General features: G+C 42.9%; 1 protein-coding gene across 1 annotated transcript in view; it reads right to left on the bottom strand.

Annotated features, from left to right (window-relative positions):
• Nucleotides 1-830: 830 nt before the first annotated feature.
• Nucleotides 831-23,249, bottom strand: part of VASH2 (vasohibin 2) — a 38,827-nt gene continuing 16,408 nt past the window's right edge. The window contains exons 6-8 of the mRNA XM_081300222.1: nt 16,733-17,114; nt 14,763-14,878; nt 831-4,887 (exon numbers count right to left, since the gene is read on the bottom strand). Of these exons, the coding sequence (XP_081156348.1) occupies nt 4,815-4,887; nt 14,763-14,878; nt 16,733-17,114 (571 nt within the window). The 3' untranslated portion in view covers nt 831-4,814. The remainder of the gene's footprint in view (nt 4,888-14,762; nt 14,879-16,732; nt 17,115-23,249) is intronic.

Below are 23,249 nucleotides of genomic sequence, written 5' to 3' on the forward strand. Positions count from 1 at the left end.
CCAGTGTAAGGTGGTGCTTATTTTTGAGTGGATTATGAGAGGTTCTTATGAGGTCTGATAAAATCCTGTAGGTGGTTCTATGTGTTTGAAAAAAAAAACAAATTTTTTTAAACAATTTTTTTTTTTAGTTGTATATAGACAACTTTGTTTTATTTATTTTTATGTGGTGCTGAGGATCGAATCCACGGCCTCACACGTGCCAGGCAAGCACTGTACCACTTAGCTACAGCCCCAGCCCCTTGGATCAAAAAATTTTAAAACACAAAAAGTTAAAATTTTATTTTGTAAACAGTAGGATCAATGGATTATAAACATTTTTACTAAGTAGTCATTTTGCACTAAATTATAAACATTTTTACAGTGAATTTTATTACTAGAATGTCTTGTCTTCAATTGGAAAACGTACTAGTCTTGGACTTAAAATTTTTGTACTAAACCATTTGCTATAATTATTTTTAAAAAATAAACCAGATGAAAGCCTCCAAGAAGATGTGCAGGTGATAAAGATTTATCTATTAAAATCTGTAGTAAGTGAGTACTTTGAAATGTTTAATTGCTTACTTTTTTTTTTTTTTTTGTAGTTGTAGATGGATAGCATGCCTTTATTTTGCTTGTTTATTTTTATGTGGTGCTGAGGATTGAACCCAGTGCTTCACATGTGCTATGCAAGTACTGTGCCACTAAGCTACATCCCAAGCCCTTCTTTTTTAAGTTTTTATTTAGTGTCAACTATAGTTCAAAGATTTTCCTCATTTTTTAGTAGAATAATATAGGTCCTGATTAACAGATATAGTCATCATCAAATTATAATGATAATAGAATTATCATTATAAAATTATAATGATAATAGAATCTCTTTACAGTATTGGGGAAATAAAAATGAAAATTCATTGATTAGTGCTTCATGTTGAATGAATTTATTTTAAAATAACTTTATTATATGTAGGTCATTTTTAGCAATCTAATATCCCTGAAAACCTCTGAAAATTTTATATCCTAATAAATACATTGTGAATTTTGGCCCATTTCATGTGCTTCACTTTAAGAAGAGTTAATCCATAAAATTGCTTTCTATTTTAACTTATCAAATGAAGTGTTATTTTGTGGACCAGAAGCCAACAGGTCACTATAACTTTCTCACAAGCTTTTAAAGCTCCACTGAAAAGTAATTATCCACTTGTCTTTCCTTTTTTTAGCCACTAGAGTTGGTAATGCTTCTGGATCCTCATTTTTACCTGCCAAAAACAATCGCTAATTGCAGAAACCAAATCTCACAGTCTAAAGTGTTATATACTATTCAAGCAAAGGAGATTGTGAAATGATTAAATTTTTATTTTACTCTGTGTTTTAATATCAAGACAATATGCATGTTAGAAATCTTGTCTCTTTTTTTAATTTAACAACTGTCTGCTTTAAACACTTTGCTTTTCTTAAAAAAATAAATAATAATCAAAGTTATTTGGGAGCCAGAGAGTTCAAGGGCTTGGGGGAATGAAGGAGTCAAGTCATTTGCACTTTGTACCTGCAAATTATGTAATAAATTATTAGAATTGTACATCTGGTGCCTGAACGTTTTGTGGTAGATGTACTAAGCTGCACAAGTTGGCCTTTGGCCTCTTCAAAAGTATTTCAGTACTCTGTTCAGCCTTTATTACTACTTGGGGTAATGCTACAAGCTAAGATGCCAAAATAGAGGACCAAGGAATAAAGTTGTACCATCTGATATTTTTAGTGGAATAAAAAGAACACAATTGTTAAGTTTCCAGGATGGTTTTATTAAATTTCCATGCTATGTATAAACATACAAGTGATGAGAAAAACATTAACTTGAAACATGCACTTATTTGGCATTCTCTAAAATACCATTATACAAGTTTTCGTTTACTTAGAAAAATACCCACTAAAACAATCACAGATTTTCTTAAAAGATTTAAAAAAAATGTATTGGCCAGAACAAAGTTCAGGAGAATAAACAAGATTCCAATAGTATGTCAAAAAAACTGTACAAGGTTGTACATAAAACTATAGCTTACAAAAGCCTCAGGTATAGTAAGAATACTGAATTAAGATTTCCAAAGTTCTATTTACCAATATCTATTAATAAAATCCTTATGAAATAATTGACTTAGAAAAAGTGAAATGCTCATGATTTCAGTGTGTATAGAAAATACTAAATATCACTTTCTGAAATAAAGTGTACTCAAAACATCACAACATAGTCTCAGATCAAAATTTCTGTCATTCATTTAAACTTTGCATATAATGCCATGTGGCTTAAGCATAAAATTTCTCTTGCATAATAACTTTAAAAACTAGACTCCAAATCATCTTGTAACTTAATTTTTTATCTTTTGAATTACAGCTATTCTTAAAATCAGTTTTGAGAGGTAAAACATGTTGGGCTTGTTGTTTGGTTGCTTATTTGGGGTTTTTGCCATAATATTTTTTTAAATTATTACATTAGAATTTAGGATTTGGTGACTTTCCTATATCTTTTCAAAATTAACATATTCTGTAGGCAATAGAAGTAAAATGACAACTGTGAACAGTTTAAATAAGTTTACATGTTGCTGTGAGTAACCCTTACTTAGGAAAAATGAATGTAAAAATCACAGAATGTCAAAGAAATTAGGTTGCTAATTGAATCATCAGGCCAGTTGGCAATTTTAAGGCTTATACATCAACATACTGGGAACAGTTTTATATTCCTGTTCTTTTACCTTTTCTTAGGAGAAACAAGAGGCTCTGCAACTATTTGACATTTTTGTGTTTGGGATGGGATAGTCCTTAAGTAGTACTTGGCAAATGCTATTCTAAGCTCTTCTGACATTACAGTTGATTGAGCAGTCTGTTTATTGGACATAATAAAGTTTCAGATGGATAACAGAAGATACATGGCGAAATTGATATTGTTTCAGAGAGAGAATGAAATGATTCACTGGCTACTTGGAACATCAGAACACATGGGCCATGAAGACTGCCAGTGAATATACTGTGAAAAGATAAAAAGGCATCATTTTTTTCCTCTTGGTGCTTGGGATTGAACCCAGGAAGGACCTTGCACATGCTGAGTGTGCTTCACCACTGAGCTATATCCCTAGTCCAAAAATACTGTTCTTAAAAACTGTTACAAATTTTCTCTCACGCTGCATTTAGTCTGCATGAAATGTATACTTACTTGGTCATTAAGGGACATTAGACTTCCTTTTCCAGAACAGCAGTACTTTCATTAATAATACTGATTTTTAGGGTAAAGTGAGCTAAAGGATGAATGCCTTGTGCTTTCATGACACCCCCCAGAGGTTTTATTGGTATAATTTATCACAGAACAGATTCTTACCTTTATTTTTTTTTAACTCCCTTCTTTCAACTACCTTTAGTCAAAGAAAGCCAAAGGAGAAACACTGAACTAACACTTTTGTTGACAAGCTTAATCAGACTTGACTTAAATATGTCCTTTGGTCTTACAAGTTAGCATGGTTGCTAAGATAAAACAAATGAAATAGAAGTTCTGCTCTTGATATTTGTAACACAGATTACACATGTCTGCCCTCAGAACTGCTCTGGTCTGCAGCCAGAAGTTACACCATAACTGTTATATACAGCCAGACGTGCATTCTGTGCCCATGGACTAAATTACACTTTCATGTGTAACATTGTACCAGAAGACTTTCCATTCTAAAAAAAAAAAAGAAAAGAAAGAAAAATGTTCTACTAATCCATAGATTTTTTCCAGTACTTCCAAATTGTCATGAAGAGGTATCTAAAAGCAAAGAACTGGAAAAAAGAATCATATTGTATCACATTTGGCCTTAATATAAGACATCAGAACACATCTTTAACAATGGTAAGTTCTTCAGAATCAAAACTTAACTCAAGAGTTTAAAAATCAGATGAAATGTGAGAGAAAAGGTTATCAGGTTCTCAGGACCCCTGAGATTCATTCCTGTCTCTCTGACTTTGAGTGGCAGAGATTATGATCTCAATACTGCTAAATTTGTGGAAGGAGTGTATGACCTCATGTCCTTTTTTGCCAGACTCTGCAAAGTTTAAATGTTAGTGACAGAACATAGACTAGCTTTTGACTGTGCTTGTTTTGTTTTGAAAGAACAAAAAATGCTCTCAGCAAATGTTTTAAGAAACAAGTAATTCCAAGATCCTAAAAATGGTTTCCCGTATTGCCAGGAGAATTTCAGTGCTTTTTAATAAAACACCTGCATAAAATACCTTAAATCTCGTCACGTGTGTGCACCAGGAAAAAACTCCAAACTTGTGGAGATCCCCATGGGGAATGTTGGGGAAACAATACAAATAGAATATAAAAAACCAAAATACCATTAAGTTTGCATATCTAATGTCAAAAGGCTGAGGTAATATTAACTGCTTAAAAAAAACCCACCATTCTTTGCTTCTGTTATTGCTGAAAAAGACTAATACTGATTGAGTTACCTTACTATACCAAAAGTGGGAGAGGATTTATGAACATTTACTACTGGTGAGGCATAATGTACAAAGCAAGTAAAAGAAAGTCAGTAAATGGAAAAATATAAAACTACTGTGAATGTTTGTTATCCTTGAGATCTTTAGTGAGGGAGACAGTCCAGCCCCAGTGGGGTTTATTACTTTAGCCTTTTCATGGTCAGAGTTTTTAAAGCTAATTATCCCCACCCACTCAGATTCTGTTTCCAGGTGAATCCTTAAAAATAAAATTTTCAAGTTCTTAATAAATAATAGTTGCAGTTCCTCCTGAAGATGCTGGGTAAAGTGCAGAGAGAAGCACCACAGAAACCCTCTTGCTGCTCGGAATGGCTTGGCTAGATTCGGATTTGATAGCCCACTTCATTCAGAGTGCTGAGATCAGCCACCTTCTTTTCAGGCAGAGCAGGCCTAAAGTTCAAAGACAGGAAGATGGTGGGAGAGAGGGGATAGGGCAAAGAAAGATAATGAGCATCTTCAAGGGCCTCTACTCAGAGTTCCTGACCTTTCTGATCCTTGTCTTTTTCCACCTTCCACCCCCACTCCACCAGCCTTAGCTCCCAACTCTGGTTCTTGTTCTTAGGTCGGTCTGCCTTTATAGGTTTTAAGGAACATTCTAGCAGGCTTTTAATGTAGAGATCAAAATTTTTCAGGGTGTTGAATGAACTTTTTCAGCTGTAAGACAATGGAGTCCCATGATAACTTTTGAAACCCAGTTCCGCTATACATTGCAACTGTCTAAAAAGTCACATATGCCACAGACTGAAAGTGGAATTCTCCTGGAAACTGATTTCCTAGTGTTTGTGTCTCCAAGGAAGCTCAGATATTACAGGGTGACTCAGGTGACCCAGATTCTGGGAGAGGATCCCAGTTACCATTGACAGAGGGTTTATATTCCAGACTTGAATATATAAAATCAAGGTGAATTTTTCAAAATTTATCTGAAAAGAACATGTCATTATGGAAGTTATTCAGTGGCAAAGCATGTCTCTTTCCTAAGAAACAGTCTCTAAAGTACTTTCCAATATCAATATAAAACTATGCCTATGTATTTATGTAAGAAAGTACTTGAAGCTGGGGGGAGGTGGTAGAAATCACTTAGTAGCACATCATCTGTTGTCATTAAAGACATTTTCTAAGTGACTTTCTAATATAACAGTGCCTAAGCCTTCTTGTGGTTTATCTTGCGATTTTTCCTATTCCTAATGAGCCTCTTTCTCACCTTGGATAAGAAGTAACCAAGACTATAAACCAGCTTTGGGATGTTTAATGTCTAGTGATTTCTAATCTAAAAGCTTCACATTTGGTCATTTTTACAAGAAAAATATTTTTAGGTTACATATGAACCTTGTTCATAATTATAAAAAATAAAATATAATTGTAAAAAAATTCTTAGTTTATACCTTTGAAAGTTTTCCTAACAGCAAATGGTTTTCCCCTGGCAGGAAGATAGTCCAGTTTATTCAACTAGAAATACACTTCCAGCTTCAGTCAGCTCAGCTCAATGAATGGCGTTAAGCACTGCCAACAAATTCTGTACTTCCCTTCTTGACCTTATTAAGTCCATGACCCTTCTTCTCTGAAACTTGACTTCAGAAACGTCCCTGACTTGGAACTTGGCCCCACTAAAAAACAAAAAGCGTAATCTTTATTTTCTCTGTATTGCATGGGCTTATTTCTCAGCTAGACCACATGTCCTGCTTTATCAGTCAAGATCCATGCCTCCTTCTTCTTTGTGTCTTTTATGGTTCCTGGGGCTCACCCACAGTGCTAATAAATACAGTTGACTGCTGGTAGAATACCAACACTGTGTGTAGACTCTTGCTTTTTTTTTTTTTTTTTTTTTTTTTTAATCAAAGAGCCCAAGGCTTCCAGTCCTCAGCCATTCCCTTTAAATAGGACCACTACCCACAGGCCTGAAGAGTGGCCTCCAGTTCCCAAGTGAGGGCCTTGCTTGGGTTGACAGCTAAAGGAAACACAGTTTTGCTTGAGGATTCAAACTTAGATTTCTGCCCTAGTCCTCTGCCCGCTGATGTGAGAGAACTATGGTTCTTACAAGTCAGGTTTAAAGGGTCCATATATTTCTTGTTTACTTTGTCAGAAAGCCTGAAGTGAAGCCTCTATTTTGTCTCCGTGCCTGAGATGATATCTTTACAAACAGCTAATTTGAGACTTTCTCCCTCAAAGCATTCTCTCCATACATTAGTATCAGCCTAAGACACGTGTTTAGAAAGGTAAGTCAACTTCTCATCTTCCTGGCATGTTCTACTCTTAAGAAAATTCAGTAATAAAAAATACACTTGCCCAGGGAGAAGCCGGAAGTATGTATATGCAATTCCTTACTTTAGAGAAGGAATAAATAAAAGTCATTTCCTACAGCAACTAAAATATGGACACCACTTTTTCTGGTGGTATAACTATGAAAAAGCACATTCTTCTTATCCCAATGGAAACTACATTTGTAATAGATGATTTTTTAACTGAAGTTTTCAATGATCTGTGTGTGGCAGCCTTAGTTGCCCCTCAATATCAACTCTCCCCTTTGTGAGAAATCCCCGCCCCCAACTTTTAGCTGAGCACCTGGCTGCCTAGAATACAAACTACATCCCCTAGTCTTCCTGTAGCCAGCCTGGGTTTGGCTGACACACAGCCAATGAGATGGAAGTGGAAGTGTGTGGCAGTCGGCTACCAGGTCTCCTCTTAGACAACTGGCATGTGCCTTTCATCTTTTTATTTCCCTCTAACTTCCTGCTGAGGACAATGTGGAAGTGATGTGGAGCTTGAACCTCAAGTTGGTCACTAAAGAAGTCAGAGCAGTAAGAAGCCCCATACCACTTCTGTTGAGCTGCTTTCATGTAATAGGGAATCTTGTAAGTCACCATCTCCAACCCCATATTATCCACAGCTAAACCTGATCCTTGTGGATACCAGTTCCCTCCATTAACTCAAACTTGCTAATTCACACCCAATGCTGGTAACAATGGGTGTTGAGTCAGCCTGAGGAAGGTTAGTGTGTGGAGTTAGAACTTGTTCCTAGCAAGTTATAATTCCACTCATGAGAAATAGTGGTACCTAAGAGAAGTCAGGAGACACACTCCCTTCTCAGGGTCAGTTGTCTTCCCTGTAACCCTGCTAAACAATGTAGGACCTAAGTCATGGTGGCTCCTTGGGTCTCCTGTTGTCCCTGGAAAGTAAGCAGTTCCTGTGCTTAACAAGAGAATCCCTTGCTCCAGAGTCCTTGCCCAACCTACCACTGATTGAAAGCTGGGCCTCAAGCAGGGTAAGCATGTGCTCCCTACCAGTCAGCTACATCCCCAGCCCTAGAACCTTTCAGGTACATTCTTTATTTTTGAGGTACTGGGAATTAAACCAGGGTCGTACAGATACTAGGTAAGCATTCTATCACTGGACTATAGCCTCATTCCTTTTCATTTTGTTTTGAGACAGGGTCTGAGTTGTCTAGGCTGCTTCCAACTTGGTGATCCACCTGCCTCAGCCTCCCAGATAATCAGGATTTCCGGTGTGTGTCACTATGCCCAGCTCAAGTGCACACTTTCTTCCTGGCCTGGCATCATCCTCAATACCAAGATGCACCTCTCATTCTGAAGCTAAATAAGTTGCCCTTCATGTATGAAAATACTGCCAGTAAGATGCTAGCTTAATATTTTCCAGGTATTGAAATAGATCTATACTGGTTGTTCACTCCCAGTCCTGTGCCCAACAGCATCTCCTGGGAAGTCAGTGGCCAGAACAGGCTACAGGACAGGGTCAATAAGACAAAGTTTGCCCCCTGATTCCTGAACTGTGGGCTTGCTGTGTCTACTGTAGTTAACTGGCCATAGACCACCACAGAGAAGTCACTTTTTGGCCACTTTGGAGCTCCTCAGACCTGAGGAACAGGATTTTCACAGTTCATGGGTTCCTAAAATTTCACTACTTTTATCCAGGTTCTGTTATTGGCACATCTGAAAATAGATGAAATTTAGTTTGTGAGTTTTTGGCCTCCTTTTTCTAGATCTTTCCTTAGCACTTCCACCAATTCCCCTGTGTCTTCCAGGAGCCAAGAAATCACTTATAAATAGCTTGAATCTATCAGGCACATACAACATGCCAGGCACTGTTCTATGAGGTTGGGCTTATTAATTCTCATCATAACCTACCAAGGTTGATACTGTTGCTGTCTCTTTTATAGAAGAGAAAGCAATGAAGTTAGGGAACTTGCTCAAGCAAAGTCACACCATTGGCCAGGGCTGGTCACCAGAACCTGCAGCCCATGCCTATGAGCAAGCTGCCCCACCCCACTCCCACCCCAATCAAAGCACCTGAGGACGCCATGGCCACTCTTGCCTCTGCACCTTGCCTATTTGGTCCTGTCTGAAATGCCCTTCCCCACCCATATCTTGTCATCCCTACAGGTCCAACCCAAATGCCCCCTATTCCATGAAGTATTTCCTGACAATTCACTATTTGCTGTTTCTTACATTCATCTGTTCAAGAATCCTGCTGATTCACGATCCTTGTGCCTTGAAAACTGAAGGATCGAGAGCAGGGTCCAAGTAAATTCATCTGTGAGTCCCTCTGTTGAGTATGTACATCTCCAGCCTAATGTGTAAATGGCTGATAGGGCCTCATATGCTACTTTTATCGTGTAATATGTTATTTGAACAAAGTCCTAAGCCAGGAATTCAAGTTACCAGGACAACATCTGAAGAATTAACAAGTAGGAAGATTTTTTTCTTCTGTATTGGAGAGGCTTTATTCCTCAAAGTCATGTAGGGAACCTGCCTACTCAGTAAGCTGACTATGGTTCTGTAATGACAGACAGCTTGTATACTCCTAAAGGAAAGTGACGAGGTGTCTCCTCCCTTTGTATTCCCACCCTGCCTGCCACCCCTGGACCTCCAGATCCAGGGGAAGAAAGGCTAATTCTGGTGGAAGAAGAGCGAGGCTGAGATTCCTGGTGAACTGCCCGGGAAATGAAACCCTTTCCTTTCACAGTGGCAGTGACTGCAGCTTCCTGGTCTGGCAAAGGATAGAAGTGGGTTATCACAGCATGCCACCTGCCTGTTGGGTGCAGCCAGAAATAGTGCTCAGTCCTCGCCAGCTCAAATCAGGGCCAGAGCTGGGGGAGCTATGGTGTGTGTGGAGGCCTCTTCCAGTGCTCCCCCATTTATAATTAGAATATTGCCAAGGGGTTATTTTTAAGAAACACGAACACCAGGATGATGATTCAGCTGAGTCTGTGCTTGCCCAAAACCTCTCATCAGATCCCGGGTTATTTTAGATTGAACATTGTTCTCCAGGCTCATTCCCAGTCCAAACATGGCAAGGGAATCAAAGGATTTCCCTTCTGCAAGGCTCTGGAGCAGCATTTTGTTTCAAGGGGAAGGGGTGACACTCTGTTTGCTTTGACTCCCTTTGTGGGAGGAACAAGGGGCCCAGCCTCATCTGTTCTCACATAAATGTGAGGAGGGTGAACTCAGGCAAAAGCCTGACGGCCCATCTGGTCTACCCTTAACCCTGACTGTGGGTCAGCATCCTGGGAGCCAGCAGGTCAGAGGCTGGGAGGGGGAGGTAGGTTGGGGAGGACAGCGTGGTGGTTCCACAAAGAAGGTATTATGTGGACAGCACTTTTGGGCTGCTCCTCCCCACTGCTACTTGAGTTTTGACAGTGGCACACTGAGTCCTTTGCACACCAATCAGCGTGGTCTAAGTACTGCTACCTGTGAGGCCACAAGAAGCCTCAGAACCAGAAAATGAGTGCAGCATGTTGGGGACTGTGAGGACATCACCACATCCTAGGGCTTAACATACAAGGAGGTGTGTGTCCCCTTGAGGCTGGGTTTAAGAAAAGATGTAGTGGGCTGGGGCTGGGGCTCAGTGGTAGAGCACTCGCCTGGCTTGCGTGAGGCACTGGGTTCAATCCTCAGCACCACATAAAAATAAAATAATAAAACAAAGATATTGTGCCCACCTATAATTAAAAAATAAATATTTAAGATAAAAGAAAAGAAGTAGTAAGTGGAAGGAAAGCTTATAGGACTCTCGAACCCCCAGTCTCTCTTCTACCCTCTGACAAGGGGCTGTGTATGGCACACATGCTGGCAGGACCCACCCACACACACACATGCAAGAGGACCAGTACCTCCATGTCACATGCAGACTTGGGATTCCTGGAAGGGATGCATAGTGTAAAGGTGCACCCTAACATTAACCCCTTAGCCCTCCATGTTAAGGGTGCTACTGGCCCAGCATTTACAAGTGTAAACAGAAACCCCATGCCCTCCTCTCCTGTCAGGTCTGACAGGAATCAGATCAGGCCAAACCCCAATTTAGCATTTATGGCTTATCTGAGTAGGCCTGGAGAAACATGGAGTCAGCTGGAAGAACGCTGGGAGGGCAGAGGTCCATTCACACCTGTCACCCTCATTCAAGACCAGTCCACTCCTCCCTCGCATTCCTTGCTTCCCAGGATGTCGGGCACCACCGTTGGCGGCTGATGGGGCAGACAGCTGAGGTTGTTATGTAAACAGGGAGGCCTTGTCAAGACAGAATGGGCCCATCCCTTTCGCCCTTCCCAGGCAGGAGGCTCTGGCCAGAGTTCAAGAGCCACAGGCCACTGTCTGAAACTCCACAGCACCACTTCCAGGCTCTGATGTTACCTCTCTTTTCTGTGACCCAGAATCCCAGCTCCAGGAACCCTGACCCTGTGTGACCCTGCAGAGCTCACAGAGGTTCTTGGCTCACTCTGCCTGACCTGATCTGTCCTGATAAGGCCCACCGCTCCATCTTGGTTTCTTCAAGTGTCCCTAGGGACCCCGGGTCATATGAAATCCTATGAGGAGCTAATGGGTAAGTCATTTGAGTAGAGACTGCTCTGTTCACATAATCTGGGAAGTTTGCTTTTCCTCCATAGTCGTCGTCTTTTTTTTTTTTTTTAAACTCTGTTCTACGGAAGTGTTCTTTCTATCCTGGGAATGTTTTCTTGTCTGGGATCTGAGGAGAATGACTGCACTGAAGGATCCTATTCAAAATATCTTCAATGTGGGCTGGGGTTGTGGCTTAGTGGTAGAGTGCTTGCCTGGCACGTGTGAGGCCCTGGGTTCGATCCTCAGCACCACGTAAAAATAATTAAAATAAAGGTATTATGTCCAACTACAACTAAAAAATAAATATTTTAAAAAACTCTTCAATCAGAATCAAACTCATTCTCTGTGACTTCATAAATAGCCTCTGTCCTCATTCCCCCTGAAGCCTAGAGATGTGTAATCCTCTCTGAAAGAATGAAGCAGGATTTGCATTGTCCAACTGTGACCCTGTGACCAAGGGACCTTATCTTGAGGTGAGGCTTAGTAACTCTGGGACCCAGAGGGTCTCCAGTCGGGTGAGCAGAGCCCACTAGAGCCACAGATGCCAGGGAGGATGACAATGGAGGGAAATCAAAAAGGAAGAAACAAAAATAAAAGAAGAAACATGAACAGGGGAGGGACAGAAGGTGGGGAAAGGAGCCATATGGAGAGAGAGAACAAAGAGGTTCTCTTGGGTCCTTACGGACACTGGCCCCAATGAAGAAGACTCTCCCTTGTGGTCACTCCAATGGGAGGTGCTCCCTACTGCCAACATAGCCAGCCAAGCCAGAAAACTCCCATCAGCTCCCTCTTACACTCCCAGGCCCAGGTCCCTGGTAGCAAGCTGAGAGTTGTGACCTATCGGAGATGGGAAGGACCCCGGGGAACATGCACGCAGGCTCAGTGGGGGCTCTACTGACACGTGCAGTGAAAGCTTGCTTAGGGGGCATGGTGGTCCTGGGCCTGGCAGAGCTTTAACCATCCCTGGTCCCCCAGACCTAATGGGAGTGTCCTTGCTTACCACCAGAGAGGCAAGATCTCCCACTATTCATCTAACCCTGCTCTTTGCAAGCTGGCCCCAGTTAAATCACCACTATGGTTGTCCCTCTGTGAAGAGCTATGAGGGCACTGAGGCCCAGAGCTGGGGAGGAGCTGGGTTAGGTTCACAGAGGGCCTTTGATACATGAACCTCAAACTCCATCACCCTTTCTCTCTAATAACCATGGGGGAAACTGACCTTTCTCTGTAGAAGATACTTTACACACTCCTAGGGCAGCAGAGTAGGAGAAAAGATGCATGGGTGGAGGGGCTTCCCCGTCTCCCCCTGGAAACTGTCTCAGCTGATGCTCATACAGTCATCTCCACTTACCCACCCACTCAGCTGTGTCAGCCCAGTGACACGGATCCTCCTTTTTAAAGGGATTATTCAGACAAGTGCAAAAATAGAGTGGAATTCAGTAGCTTCAGCTGTAGGGAGGAAATGGCTGGAGATATAAAGCCACTAAAATTATCCCTTCATAGACAGGGGCTGGGACCCCACAGCTGATGGGCCTCTTGCCTGTTAAGTTCATTTCCATCCTTAGGGTCACTCCCACGCTGCCCTTAGGTACCCAACACATTTAAAGCTGACTTGCTGGCATTATGTAATGCTGAAATAATAGCACAGTAAGGTCACCAAACTCTGTGGTGCTCACTGTCCCACGGTAGGATTCCTGGAGTTTATTAACTCATAGTCATACTTGTCTCTTTCTTCCTTGCCAAAAGCAAAACCTGCTTGGTAAGGGCCATGGGCAGAAGCAGAGAAGCTGTTTCTCTGCAGACATAACTCTGGGAGCCAGAATGTGCTGGGATCTAGTCTGAACAACGACAGAAGCTGACATCTAGAGAGGGAAGGAGGGGCCTGGGGTGGGCTTCTGGTGAGCCCCCCTTCTGGCAGCCCTTCTTTTTGTTCTCATCCATGTCCCCTTTTTTCTCCCCATATCCAGTAGCCCCACAACCCCTTCCCTGGATCTGCAACTCAGAAATCAAGGTTTAAGAGAAAATGGGAGTTGGGCACGTTGGTGCACGCCTGTAATCCCAAGAAGCTTGGGAAGCTGAGGCAGGAGGATCACAAGTTCAAAGCCAGCCTTAGCAACGGTGAGGTGCTAAGCAACTCTGTGAGACCCTGTCTCTAAATAAAACACAAACAGAGTTGGGGATGTAGCTCAGTGGTCAAGTGCCCCTGGGTTCAATCCCTGGTACCCACCCACCCTCCCCTGAAAAAAAGAAAATGGGAAGGGAATTGCCCCTCCTCGTCTACCTCAATCCATTTTAAACTTTAGTCAAGATACCTGCCCTCTCAAGTCTCTTTCCAGCCTCCAAACAGGAGCCCCAGCTCATATTTGACTAGTTACTGGGAATAGGACATAACGAACACTTTTTGTCTTCTGGTTTCTTTATCTGAAAATAAACATTGTAAAACCATTCCCTGCTTACCCTGTAGGATTAATGGGCTTGTATAAAAGCAGTTCACCATTCCCAAGTCACTCTTGTCACAAGATCTAATTGAATCCTTTCAACAACCTTGTGAGATAGACGAGGATGCATTTTTATTCTCTTTTATAGATGAAAACTAAGGCTCCCTGAGGACCAAGGATCTGTCCAGCTTGCACAGCCAATCTGTGGCAGAGCTGGGACTCAACCAAGACTGTGTGCACTGTCCCCGTCATGGCCAGAGGTTCATGTGACACAGCATGCTGCTATTATTAAGAAAAGCAGCATTTCTCCCAGTATAATTATAGCTCAAGTGTTTGCCAGTGGATTATTGCTGGTTACTCTGGGCATCCTTGGCAGCTCCGATCTGTCATATCTTAAGTGGGTCATTATGACCTAAGAAGTAGGTGTGGAATTGGTAGTCCTGGGGCTAAAACAGGAGGGTTAGCCAAGGAAAAGGATGAGCCTGCGGGTATTTCTGATGCCACCATCCACTGATGGCAATCATACTTTTGCTGGGCACAGTTAACTACAGAGTTTTAGGAAAGTTATAAATTCTAACAATCTCATTTTATGGGTGACAAAACATATATCCAGAAAGGTTATAAGACATGCCCAAAGTCACATGTCTTAGCCTAAGTGGCCCAGCTGGTTCCAGACCCAGGTTTCCTAAATCTAGATCCAATGCTCCTTCCTTTCTACCTGGTTTCCAGCTGTTCCTCTAGGGCCATCTGGGGCTTGGCCCTTTGGGTGTGTACACAACTCAGAATCAGCAGGGTAAGAGTAATGGGGGGGATGTGCCAGTGGATCCTTTTCCATATATGACCCCTGAATGAGGCTAGTTCTCTTGGGGATCATCGTCTGTTCAAATGCCAAACCCAGGACACAGCTTTGTCACCATAGGCCAGGACAACCCCACAAATGTGTGTGCTGAGCCTCGTGTTGGGGAAGAGGACTATTACTCACGACTTATCTCGCCTGCCAAGCCTTCTTGGGGGGCTTGCTTGTCTCCTTCGGGGGGACAGGGATTTTCCCCGGGTTCTCACTTGGGTTGGAGAGCGGGCACTTGCAGGTTTCAAGATCTGGAGGAGATATGAGGCATCAACCACACTGTTTCCTAAAGGACCCCCACCCCATATCCTCCTACAGCACAGCATCCCAACCCCCAACCCACCCATGATCCCACAGTTCAGAGGCACCGACAGGAAGACTTCCAGAGCGACACACATTTCTCCCTGCGCAAGAAGGGCACCGCCTCCCAGAGGGCCATGTGGGTCATCACATCCCCTTTTCCATGGCAGACAGGGGAACTGAGTCAAATGCCTCGCCCTCCTAGGGCTGCTTGGTCTCTTGGTAAGATTCTCCGCTCAGCTGCACTGCCTCAGGGACCAGCATGTTCATCCTCAGAATCTCCCAGCCCAGGTACACAGAGTGGCTGCAGTTTATCAAAAGCTCCACTCCAGGGCCAACAGAGTGAAGATGACAGGCCCCCAGGTGCTGAACATAACCAAGCCTGAAGTTAGCATAACCCCCACCCCAGGGCTTTATTGTGTGCAGGGGCTTTTCTGTAGTGACCCCACAAGCCCTGGAGGGACATGGATAAGCTGGCATCAAGTCACTGCAGAGAAACCTGGAAGAGGGAAGAAAGGCTTATAGGTATGTTCTATCTAAGGCCTGCTCAGTGAACACTCCCTCGTTGGCTATTGTGACGCCTGATTAGAATTTTATGTCAAAGGGCTTTGCAATTTAGATGGCAGACCAAAGACGTAATGTGACTCTGAAACACATTATAAGCAGGGAGACCAACTCCTCCTGGTTTCCCTGGGTCTTTCCTGGTTTGTTTTGTTTGGGTACTAGGGAATGAATTCAGGGGCACTTCACCACCAAGCCACTTCCCCATGCCTATTTTGGTTTTTATTTGGAAACAGGGTCTCACTGAGTTGCTTAGAGCCTCACTTTTGCTGAGGCTGGCTTTGAACTCATGATCCTGCCTCAGCCTCCCCAGCTGCTGGGATTACAGGTATGTGCCACTGCACCCGGCTCCTTTCCTAGTTTTTTTTTTTTTTTAATAATATTTATTTTTTAGTTGTAACTGGACACAATGTCTTTATTTTATTTATTTATTTTTATGTGTGCTGAGGATTGAACCCAGGGCCTTGCACGTGCTAGGCGAGCGCTCTACCGCTGAGCCACAATCCCAGCCCCTCCTTTTCTAGTTTTAATATTGAAAAACCTGTCCTGGAAAACCATTCAGTTCCAAGCACAATGGAACGATTGGCCACCCTACTGTATGGTGAAAACAGAACAAAACTAGAGCTTTAACGTGAAATGACTACATTTTACGTCTGATTTCATAGAAGAAATTGCAGGCCAAAATTTGCTTTAATTTTAAGATCTAATTTGGTTTTCGTTCTGATTTTTGAGAAACAATTGTCCTCTCGATCCTAGAGGGGACTGATTCTAGGAACTCCACAGATGACCAAAATCTATGGTGTAGTATTTGCATATAGCCTACACAATCCTCTCACGTACTTTAAATTACCTGCAATACCTAACACAATGTAAGTACTATGAAAACAGTTGTTACACTGTATTGTTTAGGGAATCGTGACAATACACAGGTCTGTATATATTCAGAACAGATGTAATTTTTTCCCAACTATTTTTAATAAGGTTGGTTGAAACTGCAGATGCAGAACCCACAGGTATGAAGGGCTAACTATGTTACATACAAAGAGAGACTTCAATTATCTTTATCAAGTAATAAATGACTTATATTTCTGAATTTACTAGTGTGACCACCAAGAAAGATAACCTCAGGAAACTTGTGTGACCATCTTAGAAGTTTGAGGCCTGGAGCAAAAGGGGTAGAGGAGTGGGTACGGAGAGAGAGAGGAAATGGGAAAAAGGCATAAATTTGTGTTCCCAGCACCTACCTTCATTCTCATGTCCCTGGCGTACTTCTCCAGCTCCTTCCTTATGTCAGCCCTCAACATCTTGGAGACATTGAGGACCAGCTGCTTCCACTCAATGGGTTGGAAGCTATGAGGCTCATGGGGGACATACAGCCCAATCTTGACCTTCTTGACTGTGTGCAGGTATTTCTTGTAAGAGTCTTCAAAGTCAAAGATAAGGTCACTCAGAGTCCGAAAGGTCAATGGCTTGTCCATCAGCTCAGCCCTTCTGCTCATGCCCAGTGAGCCATAGCGGCCATTGCAATAAATCCCCAGCACAACATGGTGAAAGTAGTTTCCTGAGAAGTAGGTTTTAAAGCTGATGGGGAATCGCTCAATGGAAGGCTGTCCATTGGTTAAGTATCTTAGACGATTTGAGTCAAGGAGGGAACAAAGGTCTTGAAAATTCACAGAGGACAGACTCCCAAGATAGGAAAACAAACTCATAGGGGTCAATGAGCCTATACTTCTGCCTCTGAGCAGGCCGACATCTAAGCTTTCTAGATCTTTTGATAAAGGATCCACTTGATATCTTCAAGTATCAACTAAATGGTACATACCAAAGCAGAATTAATATGGGACAAAGAGAACAGCTTGTCATCTTTAGTAATTAAATGGAAAACAAAAAAATGCAAAATGTAACACACAAAGGCACTTTTTCCTTGCTTGGTTCTCTACGAGGGATTAAGAGCTCTTCAAGGTGTCTTTGTTTTTCTTCTTCTTTTATGCAGTCAGAATGATGTGCTAGACTACCTTGTGTGAAATAGACCAAGAATACACTGTAGTCCAAAGTGAGAAATGAAAACCAGAATCCAGGCAACAGAGATGCGAGAGGCAGGCTGGTGGATGATCTAGGTGGCAAGGGCCAGAGAGAAGTCATAAGGGGTCACATATGCACCTCATCTGGTCCTCCCAGGTCCTGGAGTACCCATGCCAGAGAGTACTCCTGGGGTACCATGCAGAGCAGCTGCCTCCACACCCAAACTCCAAGGCTCCTCTCAGTCCCCAGCCAATAGGCAGGCTCTCTCCACTCACTGGCCCATTTGGATTTAGTAACAGTCTCTTACTGTTACCTTGGTTGTGACCTAGCAACTCCACAGGTGCAGCTTCAAATAATGGTCCCACTGCCTCCCTGTACAGAAACGATGGACAAGAGACATTGCATTCTCAAGTCCATCTCGAAATCCCAACCAGTCCTGCTGAGGCTGAGTCCCTCTGCCCAGCTTTTCTAGAGAGGGCTATTGAAAACTCCTCTGAAAGGTGGGGGGATATAATGTCACTCCTCTGCTAAAAAGATTTGGAAAATACTAATCTAGGTGCTCATCACAGAGTCCTATGCATAGTCAGTGTTCATAGCAGGTGCCATTCTCCACTCTAAGAATGTGTTTTCACTAATGCTGGCCTCCTCTCCAATTCCATGCAGTGGCCAGAATGACCTATTTAAGTCAAAATTTGGTATATGTCACTCTTCCACTTAAAAGTTTTCAATGACTCATCTTCTCCAGGACATAGTCCACATCCTGCCACGATTTGACCCCTGCTCATTACTCCTTTATACAATCCCATTTCCCCCCTACCCTACCCTAGCTACAACACTGATGGACAGGAGGGCCCTTGATAGTTCTGGAGAATTCTCTCTGAGACAATACACAGATGGATGCCCATTGCCCTTAGTGCAACGATTCTCTCATAATATGAAGTCAAATATAACCAAACATTTAGATGACTTTTGAAGGATCTTTACAATACATGATCCTTTATATTATAGAGCTGGGACAAAATAATATCATTAAAAAAATTAGACAAACTCTACACTACATTGAATTTCTATTGCAGTAATAACTTACTTTTTGGCTTCACTTACACACCAGTCATATACCGTGGGGGATTCAAACCTGGCCAAGATCTTTGGGATCTCGTGGGAATCATAATAAGAGGCTGTGGACATGTGTCCTCTGCTCCCAGGGTTCACACAGGCTGAACACCCGCCTGGAGATAGCCTCACTGCTCTGCCCTCTCTCCCTTCCTGAGGGTTGCATTTTCCCTTACTTGATCCCTCCACATACAAGAACTCATGCAGCACTTGGTGCTTACCCATCCTGCACTGTAACTGTATCTTGAGAGGGCAGCAGTTGTGTCTGGCATCCATTAACCCCTGGGCACAGCACAGGCCTGGCACACAGAAGGTCCTGTTCAATGCTTGCTCAAAGAATGAACCTTAGATTGGGAGGATACACTTCCTAACATTTAAAAGGACAGCACTCAGTGGGGGCTGATCTCATGTGCCCTGAAAAAGAGGAAGTTGACAGAACCCAGCCCTCAGCCAGAGGACAGCCTTGTCCTCTGCCCTCAGTTTAATCAGATGGCTCTTCCGTATAAAAATGTTCACCTGCTTTCTCTTTACTTCATCATGTGAGGTCACTGGCAGTAAGAAAGTGAAGTCACGTCCTCTGAGTCTCTCACATAAACTCCTGCCTGCTTTCTGGGGTGAGTTCTCTGAGGCTAGAATGAGGGCATTCTTCAGTTATTGAAATCACTGTAAAAAAACACTGTCAGTAAGTGTGCCCTGTGCCTATTGGGCTGCTAGGTAGGCTGTGGAGCCAAAGATGAAGAACACAGCCTTCTCTGGAAATCTGGTGGGAGGCAGACTCAAAATGGATATGAGGAAATCAAATAATAAAACAGAATAACCAGGGCTGGGGCTGCAGCTCAGTGGTAAAGTGCTTGCCTTGTATGTGTGAGGCACTGGGTTTGATCCTCAGCACCACATAAAAATAAATAAAGATATCATGTGTCCATCTACAACTAAGAAAATTTTTTAAAAAGTTAAAAAACAAAACAGAATTAACATATGATTCAGCAATTTCATTCTAGGTATATACCTGTTACAACTGTCCCCCCAAAGCTTATTAGATTATGCTGTGACCTAATGAGTGGATTAGTCCATTTGATGGATGAATAATTTGAAAGGACTATCGACCTGCGTGGTAATTGTAGGCAGGTAGGGTGTGGCCGGAGGAAATAGATCACTAAGGGTCCCTGGCACCTCTCTCCTCTCTCTCTGTCCTCTCTCTCTCTCCTCTCTCCCCTCTCTCTCTCTCTCTCTCCTTCCTGGATGCCATGAGCTGAGCAGCTTTCCCCCACCATGTCTTGCCTCACCTGGGGTCTAAAGCAATGGAGCTGGCTAGCCAGGTTCTGAACCCTTGAAACCATGAAACCAAACATACTTTTCCTCCTCTAAATTGTTGCCAAGTAGTTTGGTCTCAGCAATAACAAGCTGACTGATATCAGTTAGTCACGGTACCCAAAAGAACTGCAACCAGGATTTCCAGACATCTGTACCCTGAGGCTCACAGTAGCATTAGTCATAATAACCAAAGTGGAAATGATCCAAACGTCCACCAATGGATAAATGGATAAACAAAATGTAGTATCTGTATGACAAACAGTATTATTCATTCTTTAAAAAGAATGAAATCCTGGGTTTGGAGTTAGCTCAATGGTGGAGAGCTTGCCTAGCATGCATGAGGTCCTGGGCTTGATTACTAGTAGCCAAAAAAAAAAAAAAAAAAGAAAGAAAAGAAAAGAAAGAAATGTTGTAATATGCTAAAACATGATTAAACGCTTGCAGATATGATGCCAAGTAAAATAAGCCATACAGAAAAGGACAAAATCTGTATGATTCCATTCATCTGAAGTGCCTAGAACAGTCAAATTCATAGACAGAAGGGAGATCCTGGTTGCCAGGGGCTGGAAGGAGGCAACAAGGGCTGTTTAATGGGTGTGCAATTCCAACTGCGGTGATGAGAAAGTTCTGGAGATGAATAGTAACAATGTCACACAAGATTACAGATAGACTTAATGTCACTGAATTATATATTTGAAAATAGTTAAGATGGTTAACTTTGTTATATGTGTTTTACAATAAAAAAACAAGACCAAAACATGGTATAATACCTGCCGTAAGAGAGGCAAGCCCAGTAATCTGTAGGTGGACAGAAGTGGAGCCTCAGCACAGCAACACTGGAATTAGTCTTGGAGGACAAGTAGTCAGCTAGGTCGGGAAGTGGGAGTGGGGAGGAGACAGGAGAGACCACTAGACCATCCTATCACAAGTCACCGATCTCCAGGATTTGTTCCATCATTATAGCAGTCAGCAAAGCCTTGGGTGAGAGTAGGGAAGCAGCCTGAGTTTTTCCTTGGGAAGGAAAACAGCAGCACCCAAACATCTGGATAATCTCCTAGCATCTTGTGTCTGGGGAAATGCTGAGGCTACCTCTCATATCGCACCTGTAACTTTCACAAACCATGGTTCTTTAGCACCATGAGCAACCTACCACAGTCGGTGAAGCCCTCTGAAATTGTTGCTATAATTCAGAAAATAATTTAGAACCAAAGATCTATGTATCCAGCATGCATGCATCTTGTGCTTCAGCAAGATTAAAAAAAAAAAAAAAAAAGTGGCTCTTCGGGAGAAAATCCTGAACTTGGGAAAAAAGTACAAAAAGAAAACAAGGCAGAGAAGGTCAAGGGACACAGGATTCTATGCAGCCAAATAGACAGCTTCTGAGTCATCCAGGTCTTTTCCTGGACCTGCACAAGGGTCTGCGAGAGACACAGGTGATGCCGAAGCCATCCTTCACTATCCCTGAGGGCAAAGCAGGACACAGGGATGCTGACGCACAGCAAAGAGAAGACAAAGATGCTGCAACTTTTAGAATTTAGGTCTGTGTTTCTTGTCTGCGTCCCAGAGTCAGATTTCACTGAGTTCAGCAATGTGAGCTCAATCTCTCCACCCTCCCCACCTTCCTTGGGCTGTTCTGAAATGTAACACGGAAAAGCAAAAGTACAGGCCCAGAAGTTTTGTCACAGATCTATTCCCTGCAATCCCCAAAGATTGCAATAATTTCAGTTGCAAGGAGCTTAGATGCAGAAAACTGTGCAGGAGTGTGTGGGGGGGAGGAGGGGTGGATAACTATACGCAGGTGCACTTAGATGTCCAGCAGCAGAGCCTGACATTAGCTCATCCATCCAGAAAAGGGCCTGGGCTAGTGTTCTTCACTGATCTCCAGCAGATCCCTGGCCAATTGTTCGCCCCTATTAAACTTGCAAGAGGCTCTGCTAAACAGCTGTGGCTCATTCCTGCCACTAAAGAGTTGGGGCCCTCAGCCATCTGTTGCCCTGACCCTCAGCCCTGGCCTCCTGCTGTGCTCCCCAGGCACACATTTCATCTCCTTTGTGGGAAGTTGGGAGCAGGCATCATTGCATAGCTGGGGAGGGGCCTCCAAGAGGCTCAAGTTTCTGGGTTGGTTTTTTTTTTTTTTTTTTCAGAAGTCAGCCAAGGCACCTGTGCACAATCTGGTTTCAGATCAGACCTGCGAGTGCTCCACAGACAGCAGAAGCAAGAAATTCCTCCTCCATGACAATGTCCAAAGACCAAGAAAATAGACTAGACCAATCCCTTGTCCTGCTGATTGCTAGAGCTCCTTTCTCTTATGCCTTTCCTTTGACCTCTCTGACTTCCCCTCTTGAGTCTCTCTCATAAGTTCTTTGCATCCAACTAGACCAAAAAATACTGAGATTTTTGTCCTTGATCATTTTCTAACGTCTTGAACAGCAGCTACAACTCCCCCAAATATCCCAGCTCCCAAATCAGTATTTCTAGTGTAGATTCTCCTGGTGAGCTCCACTCTCCAAACAGCCCATCCTGCATCCTGAATTCAATGCCTCAAACTCAGCTAGTCCAAATCTGAACTCAGCTCCCCAGAAATCTGATCCTTCCCTCTAAGTCCTTCCCTTGGTGTGTGACCCTATTTATTATGCAAGCCAGAAATATAGGGTTTCTGCTTTCTCATTTAGTTCTTCACTTCTCAGCAGTTCACAAGTGTTGATTCACTTCCAACCCCTTTCCTCCTCCTTCACTGCTACTTCCTGAGTTCAGCTCTGCGCTGAAGTGAAGTATCCACTTCTCTGTCACTCTCACCCCTCCAGCCCATCCTCCACACACTGTCACCCAATCAGGAAACCTGTGATTGTTGATTCCTTATTAACTCCTGCATCCCTCTGGTCTCCTTACCAATTCCTGAAACCATCCCCTCAACTCCATTCCTATCACCAGGGCCATGGTCCAAACATCACTCTTCCCTCCTGTAATAGCTCCCAATGGGCTTTGCAGATCCAGTCCCAGCCTTCTCCAACTCTCCTTTTTCAGTCTATCCTTTAGAAGGCTACTCTCACCTGGCACACGCTTGTAATAGTAGCAGCTCAGGAGGCTAAGGCAGGAGGATCACAAGTTCAAAGCCAGCCTAAGCAATTTATGGAGACCCTGTCCTAAATTTAAAAAAGGACTGGGGATGTGGCTCAGGGGTTAAGCGCCCCTAGAACCAAATAAAATAAAATAGAAAGCTATTGTCTAAAAAGTATATATGATCATGTCACTTCTTTGCTTCAGAGTTTCCATCTGAGCTGTCTACTTCCTTTTAGGAAAAGATAAATTCTC

The sequence above is a fragment of the Spermophilus citellus genome (genome assembly GCF_964194105.1).
Source record: "Spermophilus citellus genome assembly, chromosome: 6".
Taxonomy (NCBI): Eukaryota; Metazoa; Chordata; class Mammalia; order Rodentia; family Sciuridae; genus Spermophilus; species Spermophilus citellus.